Below are 17,093 nucleotides of genomic sequence, written 5' to 3' on the forward strand. Positions count from 1 at the left end.
CCCTAAATTCAAGAAAGGGTCTCTTTTTAAGAGACACACAGAGGATAAGATGATGTGAAGACAGAGAGCAGAGACTGGAGGCGTGTGGCACTAGCTGAGGAAGCCAGCAGCCACCAAAAAGCACAAGCAAATGGATTATCCACTAGAGGCCCTGTAGGGGGTCATCCTGGCTCAACACCTTTGAGCTTCTGGCCTTGAGAGCTCTGAGATCATGAGTCACGGTTTTCATGCCACTAAATTTGTGGCAATGTGTTACAGCAGACCAGGAAACCGAGACAGAGGTAGTGAGCATCCCGTTACTGTAAGTATTTAAGAGGTTAAATTCTACTTCTCAGAGGTCAGTTTTCTGGAGACAATCCTTGCCTAAGGTAGGAGGCCAAATTCAGGGATATTGCATGTTCTTTTCAACTCCAAGTCCCGTAATGCTAACCTCCACATAGGTATCTCACCAAGAATACAGCCTCATCTTGTTTATTGTATAACTTCTCTGCAATTAGGCTTAATGACCAAAATATTAACATTCCGCTACTGATAGAGTATTGAAGGTTTTATTTCCAAAGTTGTTAATATCAAATGTGATCTACCATTTACAGTCTCTTGATTTTTCTTTATTCTTTCTCTTGTTTTTTGGCAACAAGTTTCAATCCACTAACATGAAATAATTAACTGTTCTGATTATGCAGCTGTCATTTTCCATGCTCCCCGGGAATATTTGTGGAAAAATAAACGGGAGTAGGGCTGCTCCATTTGTTACCAAATCACTGGAAATTCCCTGATTGCACTTGAATCATCCTGAGACACACTTATTTTTAGCTATTTTCTTCATGTTGTCACAAATTGGAGTTCATCTCTGCAACCTTGTGACTCATGTCTCATCTGCATAAATAAATGCTGAGAAGTGGTGTGTAGAAATGTCTCTTTCTTTTTGAACAAGGAACTGAGGCAAGTGACGGCCATTCTGTAAATCTGTAAGTGGAAAACATCCGTCGTCATAAATTGGATCAGATTTTATGTTCTTCTTGCTCTTTCTCCAAATATTAAAAGTAAATGATTACAAAGAACTTCTTGGAGGGTTTTCTGGGTGTTTTTAACATTTCATTTTTAATATCCCAATTTTGAATAACGTCCTGTGATATTTCATGGGTAAACTTCATAGCTGGGTGTTACGTCTTTATAGAGGTGAAGGAATGATGATTGCAGATGTAACCTCAGTGTTAGAGAACATATATAAATAAGCCTTATGGATATTATTAGATTATGTATGTACATGTATGGTATGAACTGTAACACCAGAGTAGTGTCATGTCAGAGATCTCTGTGTTACTGTTACCTTCCCGACTCCTGCTCCTAGCCCCGCCACTCCCCATCATGCCTTCATGCTAGTCTTCCCTCTCCACTTTGTCCAAGGAGCTCAGGGCTAAAGAAAGGCTCAAAATGTGCGTGGTTAACTGCAGCGTAAGGCCAGCTATGGACAGTGACACAGCTACCAACACAGCACTAGGGAGAGCAGGGCGGGAGAGGCTCGGCACATGCTGAAGCCTGAGGAAAGGCCCTCTGGAAGTCTTCAGGAGCGGGCAGGACTTCCCATAAACAACACAGCGGGAGAGTGGGTTTCAGGAAGCAGAAGCCAGGGCCCAGGCAAGGGAGTGTATTGAGGCAAGGTTGAAAGATCCTTGGGAAATGAGGCAGGGGGCAAGGGGCAGGCACTGCAGGACGAATCCAGTTTGGATTGTATTATGCAAATAAAGTGATGGAGCGCTTTCATGCACCGGAAGGCTTTGGATGACATGGATGCAAAGTTAATCCAGAGAGAAAAGAACCAGACTCCAGGTCATTCTCTTTAGGCAGCAAGTGTGGGCAATGATATTACGGAACGGTGATGGAGGAGGAGAGGAGTGGGAGTGCCCAGGAGGAGGGGCGATGGGACTGGCCTGACCCTGGCAGGGGCAAAGGCAGCACGTAAAGGCCACCCACAGCCTCGGGGTCTGCTCTGCCTCCTGAGTTCACACATGCTGGTTCCCAGGAACTGATGAGCTCCCCACCCTAACATAAAAACATGAGACACACTCTGGTAATATATTTCCAATATAACACACATCACACAACCTGAAGCTCCGTCTGAACTGAATCCAAATTTTTCAAAGCAAAATTCTAAAGGCCAGACGACAGCTCCACTGCCTCATCTCACGCAGTTTGCAAGCAGGAGAAGCAAACTCTCCACCATCCGCTGTCTTCCTAGCTTGCTAGAGCAAACTCTGGGACTCGCCCTTCTAGGCAATCGCTTGCTGCTTTACTAACTTTCAGTCCAAAGAGAAGACATTTTGTCCTGTGTGTATGTGTTGGGGGCAGGGGCCAGTGTTGAATGTGAGGTTTCAACTCTGCCTCCCTAGTCAGGGCATAAAATACAGCTGCCACCTTCCGGCCCAGACAGCTCAGCCCATTTATTCAGGTCTTGTGTTTCAGCACTTCGCTGAGCCAGCCCCAAAATGCCTTTTATGCCAGGCTGGATGTCCTTTGACTGCTTAGCTCTCCTGGGTCCACTTCCCTCCTGCTTTTCCCCTTTACAGGGATGTGGTTTCTGTAGCACATGTCCGTGCAGAGAGGAAGGCTGAGCAGGCTATCAGCCCAAATCCCATTTACTGCGTCCAGTGTGGGGGTCTGAAATATTTGGGTGAGGTGTTTGGCTTGGTTCTATTTTCCCCTTCATGAGAGAGTATTTTGACAATTACTTGTGACGATATTTGAAAAGCGGGTGTAGCTGATTCCCTCGGGGAGTTCTAGGCCTGCCTCCTGCCAGAAAGAAATGCAAGCTCAAGGTGCTTATTTTGGAAAGGAGACCACCGAATGGCCCAACTGCGCTCAAAGTGCAAAGCAAGAAAGAGCATCTGTGCCCTGCAGAGCAAGGCAGCAGCCTGGCTTAGCCGTGCCGGGTCTCGGAACTAATTCACATCCTCTATCACCTGGCGGCAGTGATGTGCAGGCCTACATTGTGGGCAGAGAGGACCCCTCGGCTGGTCCTCCACTTGGGCAAGCTGTGTATTCCTTTGAAGATGAATTTGCACCTTCTTTTAAGGCCGCCCTAGATGTAAAGTTATAGTGAAAAATAATCATTACTCTGGCTCCTTGTCTACCCCTTGCTCTCACACCTATGGGATAAGGTCCTACTTTGGAGAAATAGTTCTCCGGAACTTCCAACAGCTGGTTGGTCCCAGAAGCCTTTTGGAAGTAAAGCGAGAGAGGCAGCGCGGCGCAGGGTCCCAGCAGAACGAAGCTGCAGTCGTCCTTAGAGCCGCTCGGTCTGAAGAGTCGGGCTAAAGATTTCTGTGGATTCTTCAGAGCTGAAGAGGCAGTTTCTAAAAGTCGACCAGGAAAGCAGTGTGTCTAGCAGAAGTTCTCTGCCAACAGCAGGAGAGATGGAGGATCTAGGGTGGGCTTTGCCATTAACTAGCCCCAGCACCCAGGACAAGTCACTGAAGCTTGAACTTTTTGAGCTGTAGTTTCCTTGAAAACAAAAGTTACACAGAATCCATAGTTCTGAACGCAAACAGAAAGGTGAAGGTAGAGGATGTTATGATCACCTGGAAGTGGTTCTGTTTGCATGTGCGTGTAGCACACTCGTGCCTGCCATCAAACTTACAAGAATGTGAGGCTTCAGGACGGAGGAATCCACGGAGCCAGAGATGATTGTTTTGGACGGACGGACAGATGGATGGACGGATGGACGGATGGACGGATGGATGGATGGATGGACGGATGGATGGACAGATGGACGGATGGATGGACGGATGGATGGATGGATGGACGGACGGACGGACGGACGGACGGACGGACGGACGGACGGATGAATGGATAGATGGGCGGATGGATGGATGGATGGATGGGCGGATGGATGGATGGATGGATGGATGGATGGATGGATGAATGGATAGATGGGCGGATGGATGGATGGATGGATGGATGGATGGATGGATGGACGGATGGATGGATGAACGGATGGATGAATGGATGGATGGACGGATGGATGGATGAACGGATGGATGGACAGATGGACGGATGGATGGACGGATGGACGGATGGATGGACAGATGGACGGATGGATGGACGGATGGATGGATGGATGGACGGACGGACGGACGGACGGACGGACGGACGGACGGACGGATGGATGGATGGATGAATGGATAGATGGGCGGATGGATGGATGGATGGATGGATGGATGAACGGATGGATGGATGGATGAACGGATGGATGAATGGATGGATGGACGGACGGATGGATGGATGGACGGACGGACGGATGGATGGATGGATGGATGGATGGATGGATGGATGGATGAACGGATGGATGGATGGATGAACGAATGGATGAATAGATGGATGGACGGATAGATGGATAGATGGGTGGATGGAGGGACGGATGGATGGATGGAGTGATGGATGGACGGATGGATGGATGGACGGACGGAAGGATGGATGGATGGATGGATGGACGGATGGATGGATAGATGGATGGACGGATGGATGGACGGATAGATGGATGGATGGATGGATGGATGGATGGATGGATGGACGGATGGACGGATGGACAGATGGATGGATGGAGTGATGGATGGACAGATGGATGGATGGATGGATGGACGGAAGGATGGATGGATGGACGGATGGACGGATGGACAGATGGATGGATGGATGGACGGATGGATGGATGAATGGATGGAGGGATGGATGAATGGATGGATGAATGGATGGATGGACGGATAGATGGATGGATGGACGGATGGACGGATGGATGGATGGACAGATGGATGGATGGAGTGATGGATGGACGGATGGATGGAAGGATGGATGGATGGATGGACGGATGGATGGACGGATGGATGAACGGATGGATGGACGGATAGACGGATGGATGGATGGATGGATGGATGGATGGATGGATGGACGGATGGACGGATGGATGGATGGATGGAGTGATGGATGGACGGATGGATGGATGGATGGATGGAAGGAAGGATGGATGGATGGATGGATGGATGGATGGATGGATGGATGGACAGATGGATGAACGGATGGATGGACGGATAGACGGATGGACGGATGGACGGATGGACGGATGGACAGATGGATGGATGGAGTGATGGATGGACGGATGGATGGATGGACGGATGGATGGATGGACGGACAGAAGGATGGATGGATGGATGGATGGATGGATGGATGGACGGATGGACAGATGGACGGATGGATGGATGGACGGATGGATGGACAGACGGACAGATGGATGGATGGATGGGCAGATGGGTGGATGGACGGACAGACAGACGGATGGATGGATGGACGGATAGAGATACAGATTGCTACAAGAAACATCAAAGTAAACAATCATTTCAGTGATAGGGTAGCTGAAAGGAGCTCATCCACATTTGCAAGAATGTGTAAAAATTAACTAAGAAGGGGGAAAGAGAAGAGAATAGAGAAAGTTTTGAAGGAAAGAAATGGTGTGATCTCTTCCCATAGTGAAGAGGTGTGGGATCGTGAAACCAGCAAAGCTAGGAAGAGAGGCCAGACGTCTCTGAAAGACTCATGAAAGCCCTGAGTCCCAGGCTAAGGAATTTGAACTTTATTTGGCGAGCTACGGAGAGATGCTGAAGAATTTTTCAATGAAGAAATGACATGATTGGGCAAGTGACATCACTGGGAAGTGGCCGCAATTGCTCTGACAGCGTTTTGAGCAATAGTTTAGAAGGGAGGTAGGGTTAGCTGCAAGGATTTTAATTCAGAGGTTAATGTGATATTTCAGGCAGAAAGTGTGAAATCATAACCTAAAGTGATGGTCTAAGATAGAAGAGGTGAACTGGATTTCAAAGGAACCACAACTGGTCAGATACCAGAGGTGAGGGAGCGGGAAAAGGTGAAAATGTCACACAGGTTTCTGGCTTTGTCAACTGGTTGACTAGAAATACAATTCATTATTTAGATGGGAAACTTAAAAGCAACCAATTTTCTGAGAAATTGCTTTAAAAATAGCACGTTTTAGAACATGTAAGTGGAGTGATCTTTGAGATCACTGGATGTGGAGATATGGAGACTTTCATAAAATCAGAATATGCCACTCTATATGAATATAAATACATACATATAATTATCCAGTTATGCAAATAGTATATTCTAAGCAAAAACTTGGGAAGGAAATGTGTCCTGAGTTCAACAGAGTTATCTCTGTCTGGTACACTTACGAATGGGATTTCCTTTTTCCTTCCTATATTTTTTCTATTTTCCAAATGTATGTAATTAAGATGTATTACTTTCAGTGTAGATAAACTTCCTTTTAATAATAAGATAAAAACCAACAAGAGAAATGGTAATGTAGTCACTCAAGAGAGAAAACTGTCCATTGGTGTGCCACTGTGGAGGTCATTTGGGGACCTTCCTAGAAGTCCCTTCCCATAGGTAGAGTATGGGAAGTAAATACATTCAGAGGAAGTAGGGACAGGGGATTCTTTCTAAAAGCATGGCTGCAAAAGGATGTAGAAATACGATCAGAAAGATGAGGAAGATGGGAGTTCAAAGGGGTGTCTAAGATGGAATTATCGTGATGTGTTCATAGCTGACAAGAAGTCACCAAGCTGGACAAGAGGTCAGAGTCACCAAAGAGAGAAGGCCCACATTAAAGGTCAAAAGGACTGGGGGAGGATGTGTACCCTGGGAAAACCGAGCCGACTGAGGTCAGTCCCAGAAACACAAAGTGATGTATGTTTCACTTGCCTCCTACACCATCTTTGGTGAGGGAGGAATGGCTGGACCCACAATGCCAGACACTGCCCAGGTAAGGTCAACGGCAGTTGACTGACTGCAAGGCCTGCAGCCCAGGGCAGAAGGGCAATGCCCACACTCAGGCCCTTGGGGGGCAGCGCTCAGGAGCAGAGTGAGCCGCCAGGTGGCAGGAGCCAGGCTTTATGGTACCACGGGAGTGAGGTGACCCCGGGTCCCATTTGAGGATGTGATTGGCTTGTTTGAATAAAACTCCAGGCTGGTAGGGAAATGAAACTTGTCACCCAGGAACAGCCATGAACTGTGTATTTAGCCAAGAGACCTTATCCATGGGAGCAGTGTGGAGGGGGCCTTGACGTTAGGCCATTTGATGCCTTCACCAGATGTCAGGCAGCAAACACCATGGAGCCTTAATTTTAGGCCTCACACCAATGTTCAGAAAAGGAAAAGTAATTATAACATGCCTCTGCTTAGCCATGAGTGGCATTTACATCTTATATAAATGAGTATAACTTATGGGAGGATAGGGCAGACAGAAAACGTGTTGTCAGTGTTGAGAGAGAAGAGGGCTGCTGTGAGGAAGAGCTAACCCGCATGCTCCCCGTGGGAAGTCCACAGAGCGGGATGAAATGGACAGATCAGTGAGTGCAACGTAAGCGCGACATTTACAAGTGTGGATGTAAGTGCCAAAAGAAATCCAGCTCTAAGTGGTTGCTTCTGGGAAAGTGGAAGTTAAGGATGAGAAGGTCAGGGACTGCTGTTTCCTCACACCTGTTTGCCTCTGTAAACTGTATTCATGAATGACTCACAAAAAATGGTAAAGCTAATTTTTAAAAATGAATGAAGGTAAGTTTGTTGTTCACAGGAGTAACACTGAGGAATTTGCCGTTCGGTACTCAAAACGTCAGCTCCGGAGGCAAGCCATGAGGCCGCTGTGGCTGTCCTCCCCCAGCTGCTCCTCCTCCGAGCGCTGACACAACCGCCCTGAGCCTGAGCTGCTTCCGCTCTGAAATGGAATCATAACCATATCTACTTCAGGACACTCTGGTGGAGACTGGATGAAGTGACAGAAATGACGGGCTTGACCTATGTGACGGGTCCGCCCTATAGGAAGCGCCCTGCCAATGTTAGTGACCTTCCACCAGGATGATGGCTTTTCTCAGCAGAGTACAAGAGTCTTTTGCTATAAGGTGCGGTGGGGAGGGCTGCAGTGTGAGGAATGACATGAGCTGTGAGGGAAACGGGACTAGAACCGGAAACGATCGCTCTGCAGAATGGAGGGTCCAGCAGAGGTGGCAAGTCTGCAATGCAATGCGTCCTCTGCAGCGACAGCCCTGGTGCTAGGGCGGGGAGATCGGGTGTTAGCGCAGCTGGGGGACCGCAGTTCTGCTGAGCGAAGGGGGCAAAGGGGTAAAACACAGTGGTAAGAGTGTGACTGAAGGGATGGACTGTCGCGTTCAGACTGTAAACCAGCCTGGAGCAGGTAGAAGCCGCTTGATTGATGGGGCCCGCAGGCTTTCCTGCAGCCAAAGAGGATTATGGCAAGTAAAAGGTGGCACACCGAACTGGTTCAGAAAAAACGACCAGAGAGCAGGGGATGGGCAGGTTTCTTTTTAATTTCCTAGCCCCATGGTAGAGAATAAAATACATGCTATGGATAAAATACTTATTTTATGTCTTCACAACGACCTTGGAGAAAAGAAGGTGAGATAAGGAGTGGGGGGGAGGGGACACACTGACCTCTGCTGAAACCTTCATGGATATCTGAGCTGTGTTAGGCTCAGTACATATTAATTTCATTTGTGTTTCACAACAGTCTTATGAAGCATAATCATGTCCTCACTTTACAAAGGGTAAACTACTCAGAGAAGCTGAATGAGTGACTCGAAAGCCAAGCACGCAGCTGGCAAAACGAACCCGGGGACAGGCGATTGGTACTGCAGCCGGCTGTGGGAACCGGGAAAAGGCGTGCATTTTTCTGAGGCTCAATTTCCTAAAGTGAGTGGGCTGGAGGGGTGTTCTTTAAAACACTTCCAAGATGAACGCCCCGGGCTTCTAAATAACATTGTCTATGAGCATCATTTTTCTCACTGGTCAAAAAGAAGCAACGAAATCTCCCTCATCCGCCTCGGAGGGCCATGATGCAGATCAGACGAGATCATGCGTGTTACAGGGATGTAGGAATGAAGGTGTGCTACACGATCGAGAGGTTAAAACATCTGGAAATACGGGAAAAGTTAAAGTCATGATGAAGAAAAATAGGGAGACAGAAGCAAGTAACATCCAGACCATCCCTCCCACTTGCTAGCCAGAGACCTTGGGCAAGCTGGCTGACCTCCTGTGCCTCAGTTTCCTTATCTGTAAAATGAGGATTAAAAATTGGACGACTTCAGAAAGTTCTTGTGAGAATGAAATGAGATGGTTTACAAAAAGTATCTTTTAAAAGCCCCTGGCATAATGTATGTGCTAAAAATATTATTATTACTGCACTAAAAAACAAGACTTCTCAGGATTAGAAAAAAATCCAAAGGGAAAGTATTAGGAGGCTGGAATGAGAATAAAAACTGATATTTGAAACACACACACACACAACACACACACACACACACGTATAAGGTTGGTGGAAAGTAATCACAATTTTTGTCATTAAAGAAGTAATGGCAAAAACAGCGTTACTTTTGCACCAACCTAATGAGAAGTAGGGCCCACTTAGTCTGCTACCAGCTCCAGACTACCAAGCGGAGATAACCAGCGGTCGCCTGTGTGTGTGACTTGTGGAGCTCCGTGAAGCCTGCTCTGCTCCTCCGAGTCCTCAGGCCCGCGGGAGAATCACAGCATCTGCCATTCCAGGGCCCACTATCTGGGAATGATTGCCTCAAGTGCTGGAGAATGACAGCCGAATAAGCCAAGTCTCTGCCCTTGGACACCTAATTGTGGAAGAATCGGCTATTTAAACAGATAGCTCAGATACAACACAGGAACTGCCAGCATTGTCTATTATTTACCCACCCAGAAAAGCCGGCACTCCAGCTGTAGAGCTGGCACGGTTCATGCTTTACTCTGCCCTACTCACAGGGCGCAGTCAAGAGTGGTGCCCGTGACCCAGTGAGGAACAGCAGGGCCTGAACTAGGGAAGTGGTAGCAGGAGTGCAGAGGAGGAAAGAGATTCGGGTTCTATTCAGGGACTTGAAATTGGCTGGGCTTGGCAACTGATCAAGAGCAACTGATGAGGAGATATTGAAATCAAGGAAAAATTCCAGATAACTCTGGAGGGACTGTGCCCGGTGACACGGATCCAGAGGGCATACACATGTCAAAAATGATTTTTAAAGTCCAAGCTTATTTTTAGAGCCCCTCGGACATCAGAGGCTGCTAGTTTCCTACCCAAATATCTATTAATGCATATTCTTAACTAACAGAACCTGTAAGTTTCTGGGTGCAGAAAAAACGTCCGGCTTTCCTTTCTGATGGGGTAGCCACTGAGATGTCAACAGAATGCACTGGATGAGGTTGCTGGAACCATCTTTGCTCCTGTCCCTTCTTTCCCAGACAGAATGTGGGCAGGATGTCTGGAGCCTCAGCAGTCTTGCCTGTGGACCTGAGGTGGTCTTGAGGGTAAGCACTGATCAGTAAGGATGGAGGAGTGAAAAACAGAAACAGCCTGAGACACTGAAGGCCTCAGAGCTCCGCCACAGTGGCCCTGGGCTGCTTCTGTTGAGGTTGGTGTAAAGGTAATCACAGTTTTTGTCACAACTCTCAATGGCAAAAACCACAATTACCTCCAGTCAGTGAGGGTGGTTCCAGGGCCATCTCTCTTGCAGAAACTCAAACTCAAAGTGAAGAGCTCCTCCTGCTTCTCCTCACCCTCCCACCTGTCACCGTGCTGAAGAATCTCGCTCATTGGCAAGTCGGTTTTCAGCTCTGTGTCTCTTCTCTGTGTGACCACGTAGAGGCCACCAGCTGATACCAGCATGGGGAAGGCTTGTGCAGAAGATGAGGAATTCAGTCTGGAAGAGGCTGAGGGTAAGAGGCCTTGAGGAGAGCCGGGGGAAGATGCTCAACTGGAGCTGGTGGGGACTGGAGCTCAGGAGAAGGCTGCAGGCTGGAGGTAAGGTGGGGGTGTGGACCTGAGCACCGATGGGGTCGCCTGGGAGAACACGTGGAGGAACAAGAGCAGTCGGGGATGGCAGAGCACAGCTAGGGGTGCTGACCTCCAGCATGCGGTGCAGGGTCCTGAGATGGCAGAGAACGCCCAGTGCAGTCAATGAATGAGAACGAGGGAAGAAACGCCTTGTGCAGAGCCGGGCCTCAGAGTCATCCAGAGGTGCCCCTGGGCAGCGAGCCTTGGTCTCAGCTGAGACTGTGCTGCCTGAGGGTGGAGGTGGGACGTTGGGTTGCCAGGGGGCTGCTCTGGAGCTGCCCTGAGGCCGGGAAAGGGAGGGGAGGAGCTGCAGCCAGCGATGGCTGGGGGGCACTGGCAGGAAGGCAGGGGAGCAGCCGCGAGGTGAGGGTCAGCCCGCTTCCCACATCCCCCAGAACTCTGCGATGCAGCCTGAATCTTATTTTTTCCCACACCAAAGCCCACCACGGTGGGCCCTGGAGCCACTTTTTTTTTCTTTTTCTTTTTCTTTTTTTTTTTTGAGAGGGAGTCTCGCTCTGTCACCCAGGCTGCAGTTCAGGGGCTTGATCTCGGTTCACCGCAACCTCCGCCTCCTGGGTTCAAGCCATTCTCCTGCCTCAGCTTCCGAGTAGCTGGGACTACAGGCCCCCAGGGCCACCTTCTAGGAGTCTGCTGTGTCTGACCAAAAAAACCCATCTTCACCACTTCTAAAGCTGGAGGCTCATTTGCCACCATTGTTTAGAGCAAAAAAGTGAGAAAAGTCACTTAAAGTATAAGACAGAGAGTTTCTAGGGGCGGCCATAGATAGCCATTTTAAAGATCTAATCTGATTCTTAAATTTGTACCAGAATGAGTATTTGACATGAATGGATATTTATAAAAAATTATACATTTGGAGAGAGCTATAAACTACTAATCAAATAATTTGGTTTCCAAAGTCTGTTTCAGCAAATTATTTATACTATTTGAAAATACATATTCTTTAAATTGGCTGAAAATATTTCCATATTCTTGACTAACGCTACTTTAATTGCTACAGTGGAAGCACACCCGTGTGCAAACCCAGAGACCTGCCTGTCCTCCTAACATAATACGTATCATAAACACTCATCTGTCAGGTGCTTCCTGCCTAATGTAGTATCGAGGCATTTGTTTCGTTGACAATTATTCTAATCGCTGAAATCCTGTTTTGAATCAGATGGAATATCTGTTCATTACCCCAGAGTTCTATTTGCCTGTGTACATTTCCATTCTTTTCCTACGAGGACTAAAGCTATTTCTGTGAGTAGCTCCACACTGAGTCACTTTAAGATAAGAAATCCGATAAACTATCCAGCCGAGAAGTGTCACCCTGGGCTTTATTAATGTGCAGGATTATATGCAAGGACGTCTTTCCTGCACCGCTAAGATGCGTGGAATGGTTATCGAAGGCCTTGCAATTGTCTTCTAACAATTGTGTCTAGTTTTAAAGATTCATCTTCAAATGCTCAGATCCTTGACCATTATAATTGCATTCAGTATCTCTGAAGAGTGCCAGATTCATAATAGAATAGGGAAGTGTGCCCTAAAAACAATGGAAGAGAGCCCAGAAACAATGCCTTCTTTATGTGCTTACTCAGCCCAACTGCTATGTAATCAGGAGCATGACCAACTTGTACGAGGAACTGAAAAATTGACTTGATACCTAGAAACCAGAAAGACCGTGAAGGAAGGGCTGGCTTGTCAAATGGATTTTTTCTTTTCCAGCTAGAGAGCATTTATAATTTCACTGGTCCAGATAACACAAAGGTCTCTGCTCTTCTTCATATATATATATATATATATCCATCCATTTAGAAGAAAACTTCACCCTTTAGAATTTCACCCTTTATACTGTAAATCACAATGACTGAAGAGGAGGTCTGATCCTGTCTGCATGCTGAGACTAGATTCTACCGGGAAATGTTTCATCACATTCTTTTCCTGTCATTAGAGGCAATTATCATGTATATTTATGCATTCCTTTGTATGAAAGTATGGTTTGGTTCTGAAAAGAGCCTGCACAAAAGAGCGTTTTTAATTGGACAGCCCGAGTGGCTCCTGACTCGTAAATGGCTACGTGAAATTGATACATACCCATACTGGACAAGCTCACGGAAGGCGGTTTCCAGTGCTTAGCCATGCTTAGCTAACAGGGCTGAGGAGGAGGCAGCTGCGTTCCATTCGACCTCACACATCACCGGCCAGATACCCAGCTGAGCTCAGATCCCACAGATTATTATCGGTAATGATGTTTAAGGCAAAGACTGTTCGGGCGGCACCCTAATTTGGCAGTCAGAGCAGCCTTGTTGTGACTTGTAAAGTTTGCACTTAATATGCCAGGCATTTAGCACATTAATTACGTGTAGAGCTGGATATAAAGCCTAGAACTGAGTCTGGTCTCTGAAAATGAGCACTCCTAAATTTCCAGCCCGGAGGAAAGGGAAATTTGCTCTTTCCCAAATCCAGGTAAAGAACTCTTGAGCAGCGTTCAGGTTCTGTGTGTGTGTGTGTTGTGCTGCTTTGCTTTTTGAGACTGGGCCTTGCTCTGTGCCCAGGCTGGAGTACAGCGGTGACATCATAGCTCACTGTGGCCTCAGATCCCTGGTCTAAAGCCATCCTCCCGCCTCAGCCTCCTAAGGAGCTGGACTACAGGAGGTTGGCCACCATGCCCAGCTAATTTTTTTTTAAATTTTTTTGTAGAGATCGGGGGTCTCACTATTTTGCCCAGGCTCGTTTCAAACTCCTGGCCTCAGTGATCCATTCACCTTGGCTTCCCAAAGCACTGGGATTATAGATGTGAGCCACCACAGTCATCTCTCTGGCACCTTCGAAAGCCTACATGGACTGTTTAAATCTCGTCAGCTACAGCATCTGAAGTGCTTCCTTTTAAGGAGTGTGCACCTTTTGAGACAGAGCCCAGCAACTAACATGGAAGCTGAAAAATGCCCAGCTCTTGTCTCTTCAAACTCCCCGGTGGTTGGGGAGTATGGGCACAAGGGAGGCTCTGCCAGCCCAACAGACCCACTCCTGCACCTTGAAGCTGCAGCTGTTGACCTGAGAAGCAGGGGCCATGCAGAATCCACAGAGCAAGGGTCTAAGGGCACGGCACTGCTGCAGCTACATCTGGTTTCAGAGGCAGTGGTTTTTGCAGTGTTTGCAACTGCTGGCAGGAATGTATATTAATGCAACTTTTATAGAAAGCAATATGGAGGTTTCTCAAAGAACTAAAAATAGAGCTACTTTCCGATCCAGCAATCCTGCTACTGGGTATCTACCCAGAGGAAAAGAAATCATTATGTTAAAAATCCTCTGGGCCAGGCGCGGTGACTCACGCCTGTAATCCCAGCACTTTGGGAGGCCGAGACGGGTGGATCACGAGGTCAAGAGATCAAGACCATCCTGGTCAACAAGGTGAAACCTCATCTCTACTAGAAACACAAAAATTAGCTGGGCATGGTGGTGCATGCCTGTAATCCCAGCTACTCGGGAGACTGAGGCAGGAGAATTGCTTGAACCCGGGAAGCGGAGGTTGCAGTGAGCTGAGATGGCGCCATTGCACTCCAGTCTGGGTAACAACAGCGAAACTCCGCAAAAAAAAAAAAAAAAAATCCTCTGTACTCATGTGTTTTTCACAGCACTACTCACAATAGCCAAGACAGAAAAGCAACCCGAGTCTCCATCCACAGATGAAGGTACTCATATAAAGAAACCGTGGTATAGATACGCTGTAGACTACTACTCAGCCAGAAGAAAAAGTGAAATCATATCTTTGGCAGAAACATGAATGGAACTAGAGGCCATTATGCTAAGAGAAATAACTCAGACAGTCAGGCAAGGTGGCTCACGCCTGTAATCCTAGCCCATTGGGAGGCTGAGGTGGGCGGATCACCTGAGGTCAGGAATTTGAGACCAGCCTGGGCAACACGGTGAAACCCCATCTCTACTAAAAATACAAAAAATTTGCTAGGCATGATGGCAGGTGCCTGTAGTCCCAGCTACTCTGGAGGCTGAGATGGGAGAATCACTTGAATCCAAGAGGTAGAGGTTGTAGTGAGCCGAGATCACGCCATTGCACTCCAGCCTGGGCGACAGAGCAAGACTCCATCGAGAGAGAGACAGAGAGAGAGAGAGAGAGACAGAGAGAGAGAGAGAGAGAGAGAGAGAGAGAGAGAGAGAGAAATGACTCTGAAGCTAGGAGTCCAACACTGCATGTTCTCACTTAGAAGAGGGAGTTAAACAGTGGGTACACACAGAGACAAGGTGTGGAATAACAGACACTGGGGACTACACAAGGTGAGCTGATGTAACGGGCTGACGGATGAAAATTTACTACTGGGTACCATGTCCACCTTTCAGACGACAGGTACAGCAAATGCCCAGACTCCATCAAATATACATTTCAGACTCCACCAAAACATATATCAAAAGTTACATAAATTACATGCAATATCTGCATGTAATAAAGCTGCCCTTGTACTCCATTTCTATAAAAAAACATGTTTAATATGTGATTTTTGAAAAATAAACAAATTTAAAAATGTGTCTCATGTGAAGACATCAGTAACGCAAGCCGCCATGTGTGTGTCCAGCAGTGGCAGTTGTGACGTTTTCACTGTTGGAAAAGAAATGCTCCTCTCCCAACTTAGTTCTGCCATCTGGGGGCTGCAAGTTAACTGATGATAGATTGACAGGAGAAAAACGTATTACACTTGCAAGAGTGCCCTGTGGAGAGAGCAGCTCCCAGGATGTCTGGGAGTGAAGAGTCTATACCAGCTTAAGTAAGGAATCCGGGCTAGGTCAGGGCATGAAAGGACGGAGGGCTCTGATGCGGCTTGTTTATACAGCCTTTGTAGAATGAACTGGAGCCCCAGGTGAGTGCGGTCTGGGTGGAAACCAGGGGTTGGGGCAGGGAGCAGCTGTGGTGGCCGACCCTGTAAAAGCGCTGCACAACTCCGATAAGAGAAGTCCAGATACGATTTCTTTCTGCATCTTCTCAAGCTCACATGTCATCACTTTGAAGTAATTTCTGTACCAGTTGGGGAGGTTGTTGGTTTCTTTGTACACTCATCTTGCAGTGGGATTTGGAACACTCTCAGCTGCACAGTTTTCAATTCTACAGGCTCTCCTATTAATTCTGTAAGTTCTGAAAATAGTTTTACAGATATGCCTTTACTATTCTAAGTATGTACTTGGTTTTAGTAGCCTTTATCTATGAAGACAATTACTGCATTTAAAGACAATTGAAGAGAAATAGTGATGAAAATTTAGAAGCATTTCCATTACAGTCAGAACCAGAACAAGGATGATTATTATTTCTGTTCACATTTAATATTAGCCTAGATAATGTCTTGACAAGAACATTTTAAGAGATAAAATAGTCAGAAACAAAGAGACAAAGGCATTCATTATTTGCAGACAAATATATATATGTATACATATATAAAATGCAAAATAAAGTTATTAAAACAAGATAAATCTGCAGTTACTAAATACAAGAACAGAATTTTAAAAACCAATAGAGTTCCTATGTAACAGTTAGAAAATGTATTAGAAAAATATTAAACTCAAAATCATATTTTTAAAAAGGTATACATTATCATGAATAACTCTAACTATAGATATAAAAGACCTTTATTAAAAAATTAGAAATATTATGTAAAGACACTAAAGAAGACCTAAATAAATAACGTGATAGACCACATTCATGGATGGAAAGATTCAATATCACAAACATGTCAATTTACCCCTTATTTATTCTGTAAATTAAATGAAATTACAATCTAAATCCCAAAATTATTTTTGTGGTAATAAGCTAACAACAAAATAATTATGGAAGAGCAGAAAGACCAAAAAAAAAAAAAACTATTTTGAAGAATAAAGTAGAGGATTTGCCCTATGAGATACTGATACTTATTTTTTAGCATTAAGATATCATGTTGGCAAAAAGATGTACAAAAATAATAATAATTGAGAGTGCTGAAACAGACAGACTGATCTGAGGGACCTGTCCCAGAGGGAAACTCTGAGGGATCTGGTCTCTGCGGGAAACTGAAGATCATAAGGCAAAAAAAATGTATACACAATATTAGATCCTTATAATTCTAGGAAAAGCAAAATTAAAATTTTCAGAAAAATATAGAAAAATATCTTTGTGAACACTGTTTAGGGAATTTTTTTGAAA

General features: G+C 46.2%; 1 protein-coding gene across 1 annotated transcript in view; it reads right to left on the reverse strand.

The window, feature by feature from the left end:
* Positions 1 to 2,956: 2,956 nt before the first annotated feature.
* Positions 2,957 to 17,093, reverse strand: part of LOC144581892 (uncharacterized) — a 51,131-nt gene continuing 36,994 nt past the window's right edge. The window contains exons 3-5 of the mRNA XM_078367787.1: positions 4,156 to 16,055; positions 3,166 to 3,353; positions 2,957 to 3,079 (exon numbers count right to left, since the gene is read on the reverse strand). Of these exons, the coding sequence (XP_078223913.1) occupies positions 2,957 to 3,079; positions 3,166 to 3,353; positions 4,156 to 5,386 (1,542 nt within the window). The 5' untranslated portion in view covers positions 5,387 to 16,055. The remainder of the gene's footprint in view (positions 3,080 to 3,165; positions 3,354 to 4,155; positions 16,056 to 17,093) is intronic.

Source organism: Callithrix jacchus, chromosome 3 (assembly GCF_049354715.1).
Source record: "Callithrix jacchus isolate 240 chromosome 3, calJac240_pri, whole genome shotgun sequence".
NCBI lineage: Eukaryota > Metazoa > Chordata > Mammalia > Primates > Cebidae > Callithrix > Callithrix jacchus.